Source organism: Lepidochelys olivacea (genome assembly GCF_965140295.1).
Source record: "Lepidochelys olivacea isolate rLepOli2 genome assembly, chromosome: 1".
NCBI lineage: Eukaryota > Metazoa > Chordata > Testudines > Cheloniidae > Lepidochelys > Lepidochelys olivacea.
Genome location: NC_140411.1, coordinates 61,865,345 through 61,883,627, shown reverse-complemented (window position 1 = coordinate 61,883,627; position 18,283 = coordinate 61,865,345). Strand labels below are relative to the sequence as shown.

The 18,283-nt window shown below is 41.2% G+C and overlaps 2 protein-coding genes across 2 annotated transcripts in view; both read left to right on the top strand.

Annotated features, from left to right (window-relative positions):
- Positions 1-12,797, top strand: part of SLC25A30 (solute carrier family 25 member 30) — a 23,574-nt gene extending 10,777 nt beyond the window's left edge. The window contains exons 7-10 of the mRNA XM_084617897.1: positions 2,831-2,955; positions 3,557-3,695; positions 8,410-8,490; positions 9,487-12,797. Coding sequence (XP_084474023.1) covers positions 2,831-2,955; positions 3,557-3,695; positions 8,410-8,490; positions 9,487-9,528 — 387 coding nt within the window. The 3' untranslated portion in view covers positions 9,529-12,797. The remainder of the gene's footprint in view (positions 1-2,830; positions 2,956-3,556; positions 3,696-8,409; positions 8,491-9,486) is intronic.
- Positions 10,442-18,283, top strand: LOC311517116 (uncharacterized protein; the record flags this gene model as incomplete). Its single annotated transcript, XM_084621696.1, has 3 exons — positions 10,442-10,523; positions 16,736-17,089; positions 17,663-18,283. The coding sequence occupies 3 exons, from the start codon at positions 10,442-10,444 to the stop codon at positions 18,151-18,153; spliced, it is 927 nt and encodes a 308-aa protein (XP_084477822.1). The 3' UTR covers positions 18,154-18,283.

The following is an 18,283-nucleotide window of genomic DNA, read 5'->3' as shown; positions in this document are numbered from 1 at the left end:
GAAATAGATCCCAGGTCTGCTGAGTCGCAGTTCCTTGGCTCGGTCTACTGGGCCACATAGTTGTGATTCCTATATACACTTCGACCTTCCTATGCACGTTGTTATAGTGGAATGGGGACAGTGGTCATGCTTTGAAATGTTTTGGAGGATATAACTGCTTACAGTTTTGATTCCTCTCATCAGCTCTATCAGGAGTTTGGGACAAACTGTGTCTATTACATGGCATTTTCAGTAACTAAGCAAGTGTGAGAAGACTGGTGTCTGTCCTTCTCCACTCTTTCCCCACCATTCCCTGCAACATCTAGCCCCAAGCCAGCATCTAGCTCACCCTTCCTTTCCAGTCCCATTTAGCCATTAGCACATAGAAGGTTGTTCCTTGCTGCATAAATATGATGTGGCAGTCCCTGCTGCATACACATGATGGGCAGCACCTTACTGGAGGATTCCACACTTCCTTGGTTAGATAGACTGGGCCCCTTTGCCCCTGCTTCAGGCAGGTTTCCCCAGCTTTCCCCTAACCTATCTGTTCTACCCCATGCAGGGGAGTCACCTTGACACATTTCCTAGTTTTTTAGAGGTTTCAATTTGCTTTATCTTCAGGAGCCCCTTGATCCTGGCTCACATGGAGAGCAGAGAGGGGCTCCTATCCCCATCTGGTAGAACTTTCCCAGATCCTGGCACGGGGGGGGAGGATGGGGCGCTGACAGGCCCCCTGCCTCCCATTCCCTCTGACTTGAGCCCCCAACCTCTTGCTCACCTCAGCCCCTCCCCCACTCCTCTGCCTCTAATCCTCCCAGCAGTTGTTTGCAGGTGTATCTTATTTTCTTCTCAGAAATAGTTTGAGCACCTTCTGAATTACCTGATGTACTCAGATTATATTTTCCCCGAACAAAAAAATACCCTGGTACAAGGGGATTGTACAAAATATGCATATAGATATTTCAAAGATTTCTGCCAAATGTAGGTTTCAAACTTTATTGCCTGCGTGCAGCTCAAGTTCAATGACTGTAGCATGTCCCCAGGAGCCACCCAAGTCATGTGGAAACTGGCTGACTAGAAACCTCTTGGCTAGATTTCCTGCACGTGTACTTTGTAATTTGTTTGGCACGTGAACATTGAGTGCAGACCTCTCTAGAAAGTTTTTCTTTTTTGATCAACATTTTCAATATTACTTCTCCAAAGAGGTAGTGCATGGCATGCACTATCTGGTTTAAATCTGGGGTGTGATCAAAGCCATGATTTAAGTCCCATATCTGCACAAAACACATCAGTAGAATTTGTGAACATTAAATGCTCTCTTTTTAAGGGTCTTTTTTTCCTCAGGGACTCCTTTGCTCAAATGACCCCAAATTTGGATACTTAGCTCACCCTTTGAAGTATAGCTAATTTCAAGGCAATCAGAATAAGCATGTGGATATTAGAACACTTGGAGTTAGCCTTTAAATGATGCTTCTCAACCTTAGCTCTGCTATAAGTTTTGACAAAAGTTATCCTCTCCAGCTGAAAACTGTTACTTATATTGGTGATGGTAAAATATTTCCTTGGCATGGGGAATAGAACTCTTCCATGAACTTGAATGAATTAACCTCAAGTTATAACACTTACAAGGAGTATTGCGACCATGTAGAATTAATTTTAACTATGTATACCTTTACTGGCTGACTTAAAATTGAAAGACACCTTTAAATATATTATATCTTGGTTTAAGAGCAGGCTGTTTTGTTAAATAGCTTCAGTATGGGGAAGCTCGCTTCGTTAGATGAATGTCTTTGAAAGCAGGGACCAAATGGCTCTGGGGATTGATAATTTGAATAGACTCTTGATTTATAATCTTCTGTTTCAGATTTAGCCCATGATGGTAGAGGAGTTGTTCAGTGGTCAGTTTCTTGTGATCCAGTGGGTTAAGGCATGTGTCTCGGAGAATGGGACCTGCGAGAATAGGATTTTATTCCAAGTTCTACCAAGCACCATGTGAACTTGAAGTAGCTACTTAAGCTGTGCACATCTTTTTCCCTTCTGCAAAATTGGAATAATTTCTACAGTGTGGAGGAATTGGGAATTAGCCATTTAAATGGTGTGGGAAGTCCTTTGTAAAACATGTTATCATCTGCTGATGAAAAGCACTATGGTATTTAAAATAAACTGTACTTGGCATTAAATAATATTTAATGAACTCACCTTCTCACCTGTAACTGATTGGGGGTTTTCAAATTTTCAGTGTGGATTGTATTTTAGCAAGTCATGGACTGCCTCGTAAACCATTCATGATTACAGAAAATGTCTCTGGCCACTACTGAAATTCTGTGCATGAAAAATATTTGCACTTCCACCTGTTGACAATTAGTGGTTAGTCTTTGAAAAATGCAGTCAGTCTACTTTTGCTCTCCATTTTATCTCCCCCCCTCAATATTCTTGGTTTCTCTAAGCTGACTGTAAGATGAGCCAGCACCAGCCTGCCAGCTCTCAGCAGACTACCAGCAGCAGTCCATAGACTTCAGTTTGAGAACATCTGCTGTAGGTCATGGCTGAGATGTTGGTGGGGAAGTTTGTATTGCTGGTGTGCTTTCTGTTCTGCAGATTAACTCCAGTCACCAGGTTGGTCCATCTGGGATCTTTTCCAAGCAGTACATTTACACACCTTTATACCATACACCACTTTATTTTTTAAAAAAACTTTATAAAGTGTATTTTCTCAGTATACAAAACTTGTTCTATGAATATTTCCTAGGTGCTTTTAATCTAAAATGTAATGGTATATGAGTTATCTTCAATCAGACATATAAATGATGCCGTTTTTAAAATCTCAAACATTATACATTTGTTTTGCCAGGGGGTTTCCTTAACAGCTCAGAGAGCTGCTATTGTTGTGGGAGTGGAGCTGCCAGTCTATGATCTCACCAAGAAGCACATAATTATGTCTGGACTCATGGGAGACACTGTGTATACTCACTTCCTGTAAGTTTGAACAAGCATAAAAGTTAAGTTTAGAAAGATCTAGTTGTATGATTAAATCCCCTTTCAGAGGTTACACATTAATCTCTTAATGTTAGACTTTTCAGAGAATATAATTAGATCTCACATTTTTTTCTCACTATCAATTGAGATGTAAATATACTTCTAGTGTATTTAAATGTTTACTTGTAGTATTATTTCAAATGACATTTCATGCCATGGAAGGTAATAGTTTTTTGTGCTATTTATGTAATTTTTGACCTGTGTAGACATTTTTATGGTTCAAAATACCTAAATTAGGTGTGTATATAAAGGCTGAAACTAAAATGTGTTTACTACTTTATAAAATAAAGGGATGGATTTTTAAAGTGTGAAACGTCTTCCTGATTGTTACTCTGTGTGTGTGTGTATAACAAGTCTTAGCTTGATATATATTTTTGTCAGGTAAAACTAACTGAAAAAGTAGTTTATTGATAAAAATGCAAACACAACTTTAAAATGTCTATGCTATAGCTAAAATTTTCCATAAGGGAGGGAATGTTTCTGTATACTTCTAAGTTGGTGGTAGTAGGTCATATTTTTATAATGGTTTATCTTTCATTAGCTCAAGCTTCACCTGTGGATTAGCTGGAGCACTTGCATCAAATCCAGTTGATGTTGTGAGGACACGGATGATGAATCAGAGAAAATTTCGAGATGGAACACATTCAGGGTACAAGGGTACTCTGGATTGCTTATTACAAGTAAGTACAAAGTGTATAGCAACTAGTGGTAACTTTTATACAATCTTGTGATATCAGACATGAATTAGAGGGTTTTCTGCATTGTAGGTAGACAGTGTTCTAGGTAGAATGTAGAATCTAGGTAGGTGTTCTAGAAAGCCACTTCTGTGGTGTAGGACTTGTAGAGAGAACTCTGGAAATAATACATTTTAACTTTTGAACTTGCTGTGCCATGTGCATCTTTTTCAAAAATTTGGACTCAAATCCTGCCCCATCTCTCCCACCTTCTGCTATGTAAAATCTGTTCAGTGTTGATGAAATGGAAAGAGGTCTGCTTGCAACATGGAGGAACATATATGCATTCATTCCTGCTGGTATTTAGGTCAGGTATACTAACAGGGAATTCTTCTGATGTGAGCACACTTTTTAAAAAGGTACTGAAAAACTTATGAAAATATTTATTGAAATATTGGGACAAGGAGAAAGGAGAATATTTCAAATCCCTGAGTATAGGGACCTACCAAGATTGACAGTTCTTTATAGCTTGCATTTGCAGTTGGGATGAAGAGAGGTGTAGTATCACCAGAAATCAATCAGTTAAAAAAAAAGATTTCTCACTTTTCACAGTTCTTGCTTCTACTTCCTGCTTGAAGGCAGGAGACAGGAGAATTATAGCCAGAGCAGACAAGAAGTGGTTTGTTGTATCCTAGGTTCTGACTGGCTGTGCCAAAAACAATGACTTCCCCTAGAAGGAGTCAAGTTAGATTATTTGGAGGGAGTGAGCCAGGATTGTACTGACTGGGAGACGGGGCTCCAAAAGAGAAGTGGGTAGGAAACACACAGCAACTTTTTGAAAGGGTTATGGGAAACAAAGTTAAACATCCTGTTCCTGAGTATTTGTAAGTGTAATTGGAAGCTGCTTCCAAGGAGACAGTCACCCAAAGGCTCTTACCAGGACATAATGAACTCCATTCCTCTTTTAGGTGGAGGCATTTGTGTAGTACCTTTTTGCTGTTACCAGCTGCATCTTGCGTTAGTGGGTACTAAGCCCTGGTCTATGCTTAAGTTAGTTCGACGTAGCTTCACACCTCTGAGTGCCGTACCTATGCCAACCTAACTCCTGGTATAGATGTGGCTAGGCAGATAGAAGAAAGCTTCTGTAGACCTAGCTACTGTTGCATGGGGCGATAGAAGCAGTTTTTCTGTCACTGTAGATAATGTGTTGCTATAGAAATTTCTATGCTACAGGTGCTGTAGTAGTGTCCTGTAGACTATGGCTTAGACTGGCCGTTTCCCCCTGTGGTGGCTACTGTATTGTCTCAACCCACTTTTCAGCAGTGGTCATTAACCTGTTGATCACGATTGACTGGTCGATCCTGGAGCCTCTGCCAGTTGATCACCTGGCACCCCTCACTCCTGCACCCCAACCCCCCGTCCCAGGCTCAGCCCAGAGTCCCCTCCCACACTCCAAATCCCTTGGCCCCAGCCTAGAGCCCGCCCCCCTTCCCAGCCCAGTGAAAGTGAGTGAGGGTGGGGAAGAGCGAGCGATGGAGAGAGTGGGGAATGGAGTGGGCAGGGCAGGGCCTCGGGGAAGGGGTGGGATAGATCCTCAGTGGATCTTAAATTCAAAAAGTGATCTTGTGTGTAAAAAGATTGTAGACCACTGTCTTATAGGCTACTTGGGGAACATATCTAACACAGGGCCACCTGCTGGTGAAGGAGGGAAATGGTACCAGAAGAAGCTGCTAGGGCCAGTAGGAAAGACTGATTTTGGTGATTGGTGTCTAAAGGTGCTGAATGCTGTTTTGCTGTAAGTGGATTACGGGTCATTACCTCCTGCAAGGTCTCTTGGGGAGGCTGTCTTGGAAACTAACATGAATTAAATACAACCTGGCCATTTGTTTCAGTTGCAGGTTTTTAAGTAACTCCCACCTGTGCCTAAATCACTGTTCAACATATTCGTAATTGATCTGGAAAAAGGGGTAAACAGTGAGGTGGCAAAATTTGCAGATAATATAAAATTACTCAAGATAAGTCTAAAGCTGACTGAGAAGAGAATTACAAACAGATCTCACTAAATTCAGTGACTGGGAAACAAAATGGCAGAAATAATTCAATGTTGATAACTGCAAAGTAATACACACTGAAAAAAATAATCCCAATTGTGCACACACAATGATGCACATTAAATTAGCTGTTAACCACTCAAGGAAGAGATCTTGGAGTCATCATGGATAGTTCCCTGAAAACACTGGCTTAATGTACAGCAGAGGTAAAAAAAGCTAACAATGTTAGGAACTTTTAAGAAAGATAAGACGACAGAAAATATCCAGGTTTCAGAGTAACAGCTGTGTTGGTCTGTATTCGCAAAAAGAAAAGGAGTACTTGTGGCACCTTAGAGACTAACCAATTTATTTGAGCATAAGCTTTCGTGAGCTACAGCTCACTTCATCGGATGCATACTGTGGAAAGTTTAGAAGATCTTATTATATACACACAACATGAAAAATACCTCCTCCCACCCCACTCTCCTGCTGGTAATAGCTTATCTAAAGTGATCACTCTCCTTACAATGTGTATGATAATCAAGTTGGGCCGTTTCCAGCACAAATCCAGGTTTTTTCAATATCCAGAATGCCACTATATAAATGCATGGTGTGCCCACGCTGAATATTACATACAGCTCTGGTTGTTACTTCAAAAAAGATTCCTTTTGTCACACCTTTTCCAATTCTAATGTAATAAAAATAATTAGGAGTATGGAACAGCTTCCATACAAGGAGACATTAAAAAGACTGGGACTGTTCAGCTTAAAAGAGAGACAACTAAGGGGGATATGATAGAGGTCTAAAATCATGAATGATATGGGGAAAGTGAATAGGGAAGTGATTTACTCCTTCACATAATACAAAAACTAGGGGTCTTCCAATGAAATTCATGGGCAGCAGGATTAAAACAAATATAAGTACTTCACACAATGCACAGTCAACCTGTGGAACTCATTGCCAGAGGATGTTGTGAAGGCTAAAAGTAAAACAGGTTCAAAAGAATTTGATAAGGTCACGGAGGGTAGGTCCATCAATGGCTATTAGCCGAAATGATCAGGGATGTAACCACATACGCTTGGTGTCCCTAAACCTGCAACTGCCAGAGCCTGGGACTGGACTACAGGCAGGATCATTTAAGATTGCCCTGTTGTCTTCATTCCCTCTGAAAAGAGTCTACCACTGGCCATAGTCAGGTTGCTGGGTTGTATGGGCCATTGGTCTGACCCAATATGGCTGTTTTTAGGGTCTGGTGTCTTGTCATTAAATGTTGCTTTGTGTTTTAAAATGTGTTTGTAAAGGTTCATGCTAAAAAAACCCAACAGCTTTTTGTAGCCCAAATAGTAACAGGAAACATGGATATGTCTCTGCTGCAAATTAAGGGGCAAGTAGTGTTGGTATGCCTGCCTATGCTACAGCTTTAATTTAGTACTGGTAATAGTGGCAATGAAGACATGGTAGCATGGACCTTGGTTTGGGCTAGCTGCTGGAATACATACCTAGGATCCCCAGTTGGCTTGTGTTGGGATGGCTAGCACATGCTGTTACCCTCACTAGCTAAATCAAAGCCAGTGTGGGTATGCCTAGCCCTGCTACAATTATTCCTTAATTTGTGGTGTGGACATACCCTTTGTGTCACAGATTTCAGGTGTGGGTTTCCTAGTCTTCAGTCTTCACTGAAGAAGTTTAAACAGAGCAAGGTGTGGAATGGGGAATTAACTTGCTATTTGGGTTCACAATGCCGCATGGGAAGTTAAATCTCCCTCCAAAACTTTGCAATACAAGCTGTTTCAAAAATATACTAATCTTTCCCCATAATGCATAAAACCTAATATTGTTCTTTGTATGTAGTGGATGACTGGGAAGGGGAAATTGTGGGCCCAATGTAAATGAAAGATCCCTTTTTAAAATAACACTACATAAAATTATCTTTGAAAATGAAAATTATTTCTTCAAAAAGACTCTATTGCCTGTAGTCGCATATGACTGGCTCTGTTTGAGTCTTAATTAAAGTTATATGTTAAATGTTTCTTGTGAGAGCAGCTGAAACTTTTCAAACTTCAAAAATGTGGGGAAATATTTTCAAAAAACAATCGCAAACTTACCCTTTTTGACTAGGTCTGATTCTTAATATTATGTCTGATATTTCATGCTCCTTTACTGGACAAAAAACCCCCTTACTGGGCTTAAATTTAGTTTTTAATACGTCTTTTCTAGTAAAGTTAAATTAGTTCTGTAATGTTGCTGTCAATGTGGATTATTTAATTAAATATATGCTCTATATTTAAATTAAATAATCCACATTGTTATGGTTAAAGTAAGATCTTAATTTACTTAGTCTGGTGTTGAAAACTCCTGCTGTCCTATTGCTGATTCCACAAGAATGTCACTGATCAGCAGGTTTAAATGCCAAACTTCCCCTGAAAGGTTTTATCAAGGTAGTCACGACTCTTGTCTTTGTCCAAAACTGGATGGGCAGTAATTCTGCAACATTCCCAGTCTGAGTTGCTATGAGACAAGAGACGATTACTGTGAATTGAACCAAATGTCTTCCTCCTGAGGTAGCACAGAGCACCTTGTAATTGCATTCATTATGTAAAGTATTAGCTGTTCTTTGGATATAATCTTTCAATGAAAGTTTTGTTTTACTCTTTTCTCATTCATATGCGTTTTTAAAATATTTATTTCAGACCTGGAGGTATGAAGGCTTTTTTGCTTTATATAAAGGATTCTGGCCAAACTGGTTGAGACTCGGTCCTTGGAATATTATCGTATCCTCTTCAGAAGTATTTGGAAATATTTATTAAACTTTTTTGTGAAGAGCAGTAGGCATTGAGTAGAGACAATTGACTAGTGAATTGTGCTTCATATAAAACATTTGGTGTAACTTGTCAGTATAAAAGTAAATTTATTTTCCATCTCTTTATAAATGGAGTACTATGGCACCTATTAATATTCCCTAAGATTTATATAAAGCTGAACCTCTAAATATAATCTTTTTCAAAACATTTTTTCCTTTAGCTCTCAATTTACCATTTGCATGTTTTTAGATTGCAGTTTAGTTGACATAATAGTGATCAGGTCAATTAGCAGTTTGGGTGGAGGAGGGTGGGTGGGTGGGTTTCTGTTTGAAACTATTTCCTGCATTAATAAAACTGTAGATGGTCACAAGATCTTTTCACACACCAATTTTTACCTTATTATACAACTTGTACAGTAGACCATTTGGCATATGTTTATCCTTAAGTTCATTGTTTTGTGAGAAGATGAGGCACAGCTGTAATATTCCTTTCTCTCTTCCCACAAACAAGAATCTACACAGCTTCAGAGTTTCACCCACTAAGAAGATAGGAGTCAAAAAGGCTGTGGGTTCCTCTCCTATTTTGGCCTCTCTGACCTTTCCCCAATTCTAACTTTCATGTTTAAGGTGTTTGGGATAGAACTTGGGGAAGAATTAGGCTGCACTAGGAGGATCCTGTTGGTGAGAGTAACATGCACTGAAACAAGTTTTCCCATTAGCAGTTTGCTACAATATTGCCTAGAGTTCTCTGTGCCCTGGACTATAGGGAACATTAAAGCAACTGCTGGAGAGGAGTGACTTGTTTTGTGGTGGACTTGTGGTTGTGTTAGGAGGCATTTAACAGGAGACCAAAGTTCCGCAGGGCTGCAGTCAGTAGTTAAGTGAATGCAGTAGGAATTACGCATCACAAGTGTGTTAAATAAAAAATGCAAATATCTGCAATTGTTTTCCTTGACTAATTGCACAGTTCTTCTTGACATACGAACAGCTGAAGAAATTGGATTTCTGAAAGATGCAAGATTGTGTAATAAATCCAGTAGACTGTGCTGACATGGTATTTGAACTCAAGGCATCTTTTTAAAAATGCTCTTCAGTGTTTTCTCATCAGAGCATAGGACTTGCTGGCAAAAAGCAGGAGGACCATCAGAAGAACATTGTAAATCAAGACCATACATAAAATGATCTCAGAACTGTGGATGCTTAACTGATGTGCCAAATGCTATGCACCAATTATTGAAATGGAACCGAAAGTTGGCAATACTCCTCTATCAACTGTTTAAATGCTGTTGGACATAATGTATGGTACAACTCCAGAGGTTTTTCTGCTGAAATGTTTTACTTCTGGATGAAATCTTAATAGGAAAAGAGCTACATCTGTTTGTCCAGAGGTAAGTAGGTAATGGAAGAGCCTCACTCTTTTGTCCATACTGATGAAACTCGATGTATTAATGTCATAAATAGTTGATTAAGCTTCTGAAATTTTTGATGTCTTGGAGTTCAAGTGCAGGACATTGAAAATTTTATTCCAAGTGACTCCAGGACTTTGTAAAAATACTTGTTAAATGAACTTCTGGATTCAGAGCACATTTCTGTTGCCGTCTGTCATTTAAATGTATATGTAACTTACGTTGAGAGCAATGATGCTTCAGTAACATGACTTCTTGTTACCATTTTCCATGTTTGAGAAAGGTCTGGCATTTTTTAAGATACCTTATTCTTGGTCTTCAATAGAAGGGATTCTAACAGGTTTCATCAAGAAATTAATATCTATAGACTTCAAAAAAATGTAGTAAAAATAGAGCATTCACTCTCCCATCTGCCTCCTGTGAAAGAGGGACTTAATTTTTCAATACTTGTTCGAGTCTTATGAAGAGGAACTGCTTTAAGCAGTTAGTGGCCGTCACACATCACCTGAAAGATGCATGCCACACATTGAGGCAGTTGAACGACTGAAAGCTCAAGAAATGCAGATGCTTACATACAGAGAGCATACATCCAAAAGAGGCAATCTAATGTATTGCTACTTTCCTAAACAAGAATTAGAGAATTGTGCTCATCAGTGCTGATGCTTTCATTCAGCAAAATGAGTTCAGCTGAAGTTAGTGTGAATTGACTTCTTTGTAGGTTCTACTTTTCCTTTGACTTGTGCAGGAAAACTTTCTGCCATAAACTAAAGAAAATTAGTATCAGGGTTACTGTATGAATGCAGTTTATTCAGTTACAAAAGCATAGGAGCGAGTGAAGTGAATGCCTATTCTGGATCCATTGCGGCTTGCAGCGTAGGATTATTAAGTGTACAGTTGTGGTCTATGGAGATTTCATCTTGAAACATTCATTACAATATCTGCATAGTCATACGTTGCACTTAAAGCAATTCATGTTCTAGTGTGGATTTCACTCTTAATATTTCAGTGTGTAAATGGTTGGTTTCAAGATGCACAAAGTAGGTATTTTTTAAATGCACAAGGCACTTTTCTGAAAATACCAAGTGTTAAGGTAAAAGCATTACTTTTCAAAGTGTTCGAATGTTTTTAAGGTAAAAATTATGATGCATAGTTATGCTCGTTTGTGCTGTCTGTATTACTGCAATTAAACTTTTGTGTAGACATCTTTGTAAAATATTTTTTGTACAGAATGTAAAACAAAATTAAGGATATATCATTTAAGCTTTTTAGAACTTAAACACTTTTTAGAATGAATAAAATGTATTGTCGCTAAGTTGAGGTACATTTGCTTACAAATGGAACCTAGGGATGGTTCTGAGGCATTTGGTTAGTGTACTTAGAATAGTCAGTAAGAGAATATTCCGCTGGTACTGCAAACTGTATGTTGTAATTCATCATTTAGCTACATTAAAATAGAGTTCCTGTAACTAAAAATGTATATTTCAGTCACAGTGTCAATAGGTTAATAAAAAGAAAGAGTACTTGTGGCACCTTAGAGACTAACCAATTTATTTGAGCATGAGCTTTCGTAAGCTACAGCTCACGAAAGCTTATGCTCAAATAAATTGGTTAGTCTCTAAGGTGCCACAAGTACTCCTTTTCTTTTTGCGAATACAGGCTAACACGGCTGTTACTCTGAAATAGGTTAATAGTAACAAAAATCAGGTGGGAAGTCTGACAAGCTAATTCACTTCCAGTTTGACAGGCTTGCAATTGCAGACCCAAGGGCTCCATGATAGAAAGGTCAGACAGTCCTTTGCATGTTCAGTACCCCCCGCTGCTTAACACCAGAATCTTTGATCCCAATTGGAATGCCTTTGTTTGCAAAGGATTGCTGTGGGTAAAATGGACATCCTGACAGTAACTACAAGTGTTTAGAAGTCCTCACAGTTCTCACTGTCCCTCTTGTGCTGCCCTGATATGAGGGAAGAATTAGTGATTCCCAACCTTTTCCAAACCATGAGTCCATGTTACAACAGAAAAGTCTTGGGACCCCCATTCCCATCTAACTATAAAGAAAAGGAACTGTGTTTGCAATTTCCTGGAGAGAAGCCATGCCACAGATACTTAAAACACTGGCCTACAATCCTAAATGGCATGAAGGCATCAAAATAGCCTTGCCCAGCAGTGCCAGGGCTCTTAAACAACTTTTCTTAAGGAAAAGTCTGGGGGGGAAGAAAGACATCTTAAGATAAGTTAAATGTTTGAAATTATAAGTTGTAATTGTACTTTCATCTACACATTAGTATTAATAGTATGAGCCTCTTGCAGAAATGTTCTATATTTTTCTGGTATGATTGAATTTTCATTGCTGCTTGATATGCAGAATAGGCAGGTTACCCCAATCCACTGTACCAAAAAGTTGAGTTTGTGGGTAATGTATATGCAAGTATATTGTCTCATTTGCAGTAATGTGCACCACCTGTCAAATGACATTACTAACCTTTCATGCTGCAACTTATCACATTGAAAGGGATATGCAAATATTCAGAAAATCACCAAAGCAATTATCTTTATTGTGCCAAAAATATTGACTTATAGAATTGCATCACTTTGTTTTCATATTAGATCATATCAGTGTGTTCTGAAATATTGAACGTATGTTTCATTCAGCCCAGTTTGTTACTGCTGCTCATAGATTTATTGTGCTAGTGAAGTTATTTATTCATATGGAATGTTACAGGGAAACGCAATGTTTTTATGCTTTGTGTTCACATGCCTTATCTGCATGGGAGGATGTCTTATTTCAGCATAATAAATACATTTGCGGGGAGAATGTAAGATGCTTTGGCCTTTGGGGATCTAAAATAAATTTTTAACTAAACTCACTCAACTTGGTTTTCCCATTTCGACAATGCTTATTGCCTAATTAACAATCAAGACTGTTTGTAATTCCTCTTCACCCCTGGATCTAAGTAAAACATTGTGTATTTAATTCTACCAACTTACTAATATCGTGAAAGTTTAACCATTTTTTGTCTGAGTTTTTAAAATGCCCTAACTTTGCTTGAAGTAGGGCGGTACTGCTGTACTGCCTGGGACGAAAGAAAGAAGGCAGGCATGTAGGGCCATATTTTTAAATGTACTTGGATGCCAATCTGCATATTTAGGCACCAAAATACCTTTAAAAAGATGGACTTTAGTATCCCCCTCCTCTGCTGGGAGACTCCAGTAGCTGAAGGAAAATGCCATCCTTCTGTCTCCTTCCTCCTGTATTTTGGAGATGCTGGAAGGACTACAGACTTGCTGCAGATTTTGAAGGGAGCAGAGACCTACCAATTAGGGTAGTAGAGAAAGGGGATGTGACCTAAGGATGGATGTCAGTTAGGAAGCAGTTCACTAAGAGCAGCCTATTCTTGGAAGACAGCCTATTCTTGAAGCTCTAGAACTGCCCTGAGTTGGCATTTCTTCAGTAGGGGGAAGAAAGGAACGTCCTGTGCTAAGGCAGTGGTTTTCAAACTGCAGGTCGTGACCCAGTACTGGGTTGAGGAATGTAAGGCACCGGGTTGCAATGGCTCCGGTCAGCACCACCAACTGTCTTGTTAAAAGTCCCGTCGGCAGTGCTACCCAACTAAGGCAGGCTAATCCCTACCTGTTTTGACACTGCTGTACTCCAGAAGTGGCCAGCAGCAGGTCTGGCTCCTAGGTGGGGCGGCCACAGGCCTCAGCACGCTGCCCCAGCCCTGAGCACTGGCTCCGCACTCACATTGGCCTCACTCCCAGCCAATGGGAGCTTGGGGGGGTGGGTGGTGGTGGTGCCTGTAGGTAAGAGCTGTGTGGAGCTGCTTGCATGCCTCCGCCTTGGAGCCGGACCTGCTGCTGGCTGCTTTTGGTGCACAATGTGGTGCATGGTGCCAGGACAGGCAGGAAGCCTGCCTTAGCACCCCTGCTGAGCCGCTGACCGGGAGCCACCCGAGGTAATCCCACACCCCAACACTGTGCCTCACTCCCTTGCCCCAGCCCTGAGCCCCCCCAAACCTGGAGCCCTTTTTGGCACCCCAAATCCCTAGCCCTACCACAGAGCTTGCACCCCCAGCACAGACACCCTCCTGCATCCAGCCCAGAGCCCTCTCCCACACCTTGAGCCCTGCACCCCAACCCTCTGCCCCAGCCCTGAGCCCTTCCCATGCTCCAAAACCCTCATCCTCAGCAATGTTGGGTCACAGGCATCAACAATTTTCTTCAACTGGGTTGCCAGAAAAAGTTTGAAAAACACTGCCCTAATGCCAGTTATTTGGGATATTTATAATTTGGGCTATCAGAGATAAAGTTGGAGCAGGTGGGCACAACCAAAGTTAGGGACTAGTGGCAACTTGCATTGTGCTTGTGAGGGACTCAGGCTGTAATAAAATACTTCAGCCAGCATCTGTCTGAAATAGTACCTTTAAGCACCTAGAGGTCAGGCACAATCAGACCATGTTTTGTAGCAATGTTGATTCTACCATGAATTTTTCACCTCCACACAGCTGTGGCTTACAGTGGAGTGTAAAATGTGGCAATTTTTGGACCATTTTTGAAGATGAGGGATTTTTGCCACACTCCTTGGGCACTGTCCAAGCAACCCGCCCCAGAACCTCATTTCCATTGTATATTCCAAAGAAATATCTCCTTCAGACAGCCTACACTTCTGGTTCCTGTCACTCCCTGGCTGCAAACTAAACTTGAGCTATCATTCCCTGAACCTTTGCTGCTTGGTTCCATAGAACAGTGTAGGAGGAAGTATGCACTGTAATCAGACTAACCTCATCTTGTAGGGAAAGCTAGAGAGCAAGATGCAGGACAGGAAGGGCAAAACAATATAGCGTGCCTAGCTGCAGCAAATGGTGAATGCCATACACAAATTTGGCATTTTTGCTATTAGAAAAGTCCAACTCTAACTGTGGAATCAGAGTGCAGAGCCTTTTAAGGTCGATAATATAGTTTGACCTCACTTGTTTTCAAGTTCTTTCCAGGCTCTGGCAGGCACCACTGCATCAGTTTGTACTGTGGTTACATTTTCAAGGTTATCTCTGTACTTACAAAGGCTAGAAACATTTCTTTTTTGAGAGAGAACTCAGAGTACAACTCCATACCAAGGACTCAATTCTGCAGCATATTCCATAATAGAAGTAGATAAAGCCTGAGTATAGTGTGATTTATTACAAATAATTAGTATAAAGAAAGCCTTTTGAGTTTTCAATCTGGATTAAACATGATCACAGCACCAGAACACAAACAATTTAGGAATGTTTAGATACTTAATCATTTTGATATATATTACTTAAAGTATAATTTGTTTACTAAAACAGTACTAAACATGCCTTTTGATATCAAGATCTTACATTTATAGTGAGCTGTAGTTATAATTGCCATTAAACTGAAGTGTTACATAGCTTTTTGTACTGATTGTAGTAGTCTGTGCAGGTGTAACCTTCGGGTGGGCTAGCATTCACTTTATAGCCCTTCTCCAGTGTCTTTTAAAAAAAACCCCAACTTCCACAGAAAATAGCTGGAGACCTAAAGTTCAGTCTCTAAGGATTTTCAGCAGGAATTGCACTGGGTCAGCCTCCCCACATTCAAGTTCCAAAAGGAACTAAAGAAATGAATTTCATTAAATAACTTTATAAAATCTTCTGATAAAGAAGCAAATCTAATGTTTACAGAATGACATGGCTGTTTTATAATCCACAGCCATTACCTTCAGTTATACAGAAACATAAATAAAGAAAACAAATTAAGATCTGAAAAGTTCACTCCCCCTAGAAACACAGTGAGAAGAAAGAGTTCCCAAAAGCTTAGGTTTTGTTCACCTAAATCTCAGTCTTTGATCATCAAATCTATAGTCTGTTGAGTCTAAAATAACATCTTCCTTCCACTTGCTTGTAGGAATCTTCAGTTGGAATCCATGCAGACACTTCCTCTGCTGAAATCACTACTAGCCAGTTAGCTAACTGATTAAATCTATACACTTAACTGAGTGATTGGTTAAAGAGAAAACTGCTGCAAAATACTTCAGAGTTAGGGACAACAGTCTGCTTTCTGCTTCTGGGCTCAGCTCCTCACTAGCTGCCCAGACTGCTTGCCTTTATGGAGTCTGACCCCAGCAACAGGGAACCTACTGCAGCAGACCCAAAACTACCACACCCAGTTCCAGTAGCTTCTGGATGTGGAGTGATTAATCTACCTATGAGGATCCTCTACACATAGCCCTGGTCTACACTAGAAGTTTAGGTCGAATTGAGCAGCGTTAAATGGATGTAAACATGCACCCGTCCACACGATGAAGCCCTTTTTTTGACTTAAAGGGCCCTTAAAATTGATTTCCTTACTCCACCCCTGACAAGTGGATTAGCGCTTAAATTGGCCTTGCCGGGTCGAATTTGGGGTACTGTGGACACAATTCGACTGTATTGGCTTCTGGGAGCTATCCCAGAGTGCTCTATTGTGACCGCTCTGGACAGCACTCTCAACTCAGGTGCACTGGCCAGGTAGACAGAAAAAGGCCCGCAAACTTTTGAATTTCAATTTCCTGTTTGCATGGTCACCTGCAGCTTGCCACGTTGGCCAGAGCTCATCAGCAGAGGTGACCATGATGGAGTCCCAGAATTGCAAAAGAGCTCCAGCATGGACCGAATGGGAGGTACGGGATCTGATTGCTGTATGGGGAGAGGAATCCGTGCTATCAGAACTCCATTCCAGTTTTCGAAATGCCAAAACATTTGTCAAAATCTCCCAGGGCATGAAGACAGAGGCCATAACAGGGACCTGAAGCAATGCTGCGTGAAACTTAAGGAGCTGAGGCAGGCCTACCAGAAAACCGAGAGGCAAATGGCTGCTGCGGGTCAGAGCCCCAAACATGCCGCTTCTATGATGAGCTGCATGCCATTTTAGGGGGGTCAGCCACCACTACCCCAGCTGTGTTGATTGACTCCTTCAATGGAGATGGAGGCAACACAGAAGCAGGTTTTGGGGATGAGGAAGATGATGATGATGATGATGAAGTTGTACATAGCTTACAGCAAGCAAGCGGAGAAACCGGTTTTCGCGACAGCCAGGAACTGTTTCTCACCCTGGACCTGGAGCCAGTATCCCCCAAACCCACCCAAGGCTGCCTCCTGTACCCGCCAGGCAGAGAAGGGACCTCTGGTGAGTGTACCTTTTAAAATACTATACATGGTTTAAAAGCAAGCATGGTTAATGATTAATTTGCCCTGGCATTTGCGGCTCTCCTGGATGTACTCCCAAAGCCTTTGCAAAAGGTTTCTGGGGAGGGCAGCCTTATTTCGTCTACCATGGTAGGACACTTTACCACTCCAGGCCAGTAGCACATACTCGGGAATCATTGTAGAACAGGGCATTGCAGTGTATGTTTGCTGGCATTCAAACAACATCCGTTCTTTATCTCTCTGTGTTATCCTCAGAGTGATATCATTCATGGTCACCTGGCTGAAATAGGGTGCTTTTCTTGAGGGGACATTCAGAGGTGCCCATTCCTGCTGGGCTGTTTGCCTATGGCTGAACAGAAATGTTCCCCGCTGTTAGCCACGGGGAGGGGTGAGTGGCTAGCCAAGTGGTGGGGGGAGGCAAAATGCGACCTTGGAATGAAAACACATGTGCTGTGTATGTAATGCTAATAGCAAGATTTACTGTGAAAGCGTGTAGCCATTGTTCTAGAAAATGTCTTTTAAAATATCACTGTCCCCTTTTTTTCTCTACCAGCTGCACGTGTTTCAAGGATCACAGGATCTTCTCCTTCCCAGAGGCTAGTGAAGATTAGAAGGCGAAAAAAACGCACTCGTGATGAAATGTTCTCTGAGCTCCTGCTGTCCTCCCACACTGACAGAGCACAGATGACTGCGTGGAGGCAGACAATGACAGACTGCAGGAAAGCACAAAATGACCGGGAGGAGAGGTGGCGGGCTGAAGAGAGGGTTGAAGCTGAAAGGTGGCAGCAGCGTGATGAGAGGAGGCAGGATTCAATGCTGAGGTTGCTAGAGGATCAAACCAATATGCTCCAGCGTATGGCTGAGTTGCAGGAAAGGCAGCAGGAGCACAGACCACCGCTACAGCCCTTTTGTAACCAACCGCCCTCCTCCCCAAGTACCATAGCCTCCTCACCCAGATGTCCAAGAATGCGGTGGGGGACCTCCGGCCACTCCACCCCAAAGGACTCCCCAAGCAACAGAAGGCTGGCATTCAATAAGTTTTAAAGTTGTAAACTTTTAAAGTGCTGTGTGGCCTTGTCCTTCCCTCCTCCACCACCCCTCCTGGTGCTTCTCTCCTCCACTACCCATCCTGGGCTACCTTGGTAGTTATCCCCCTATTTGTGTGATGAATAAA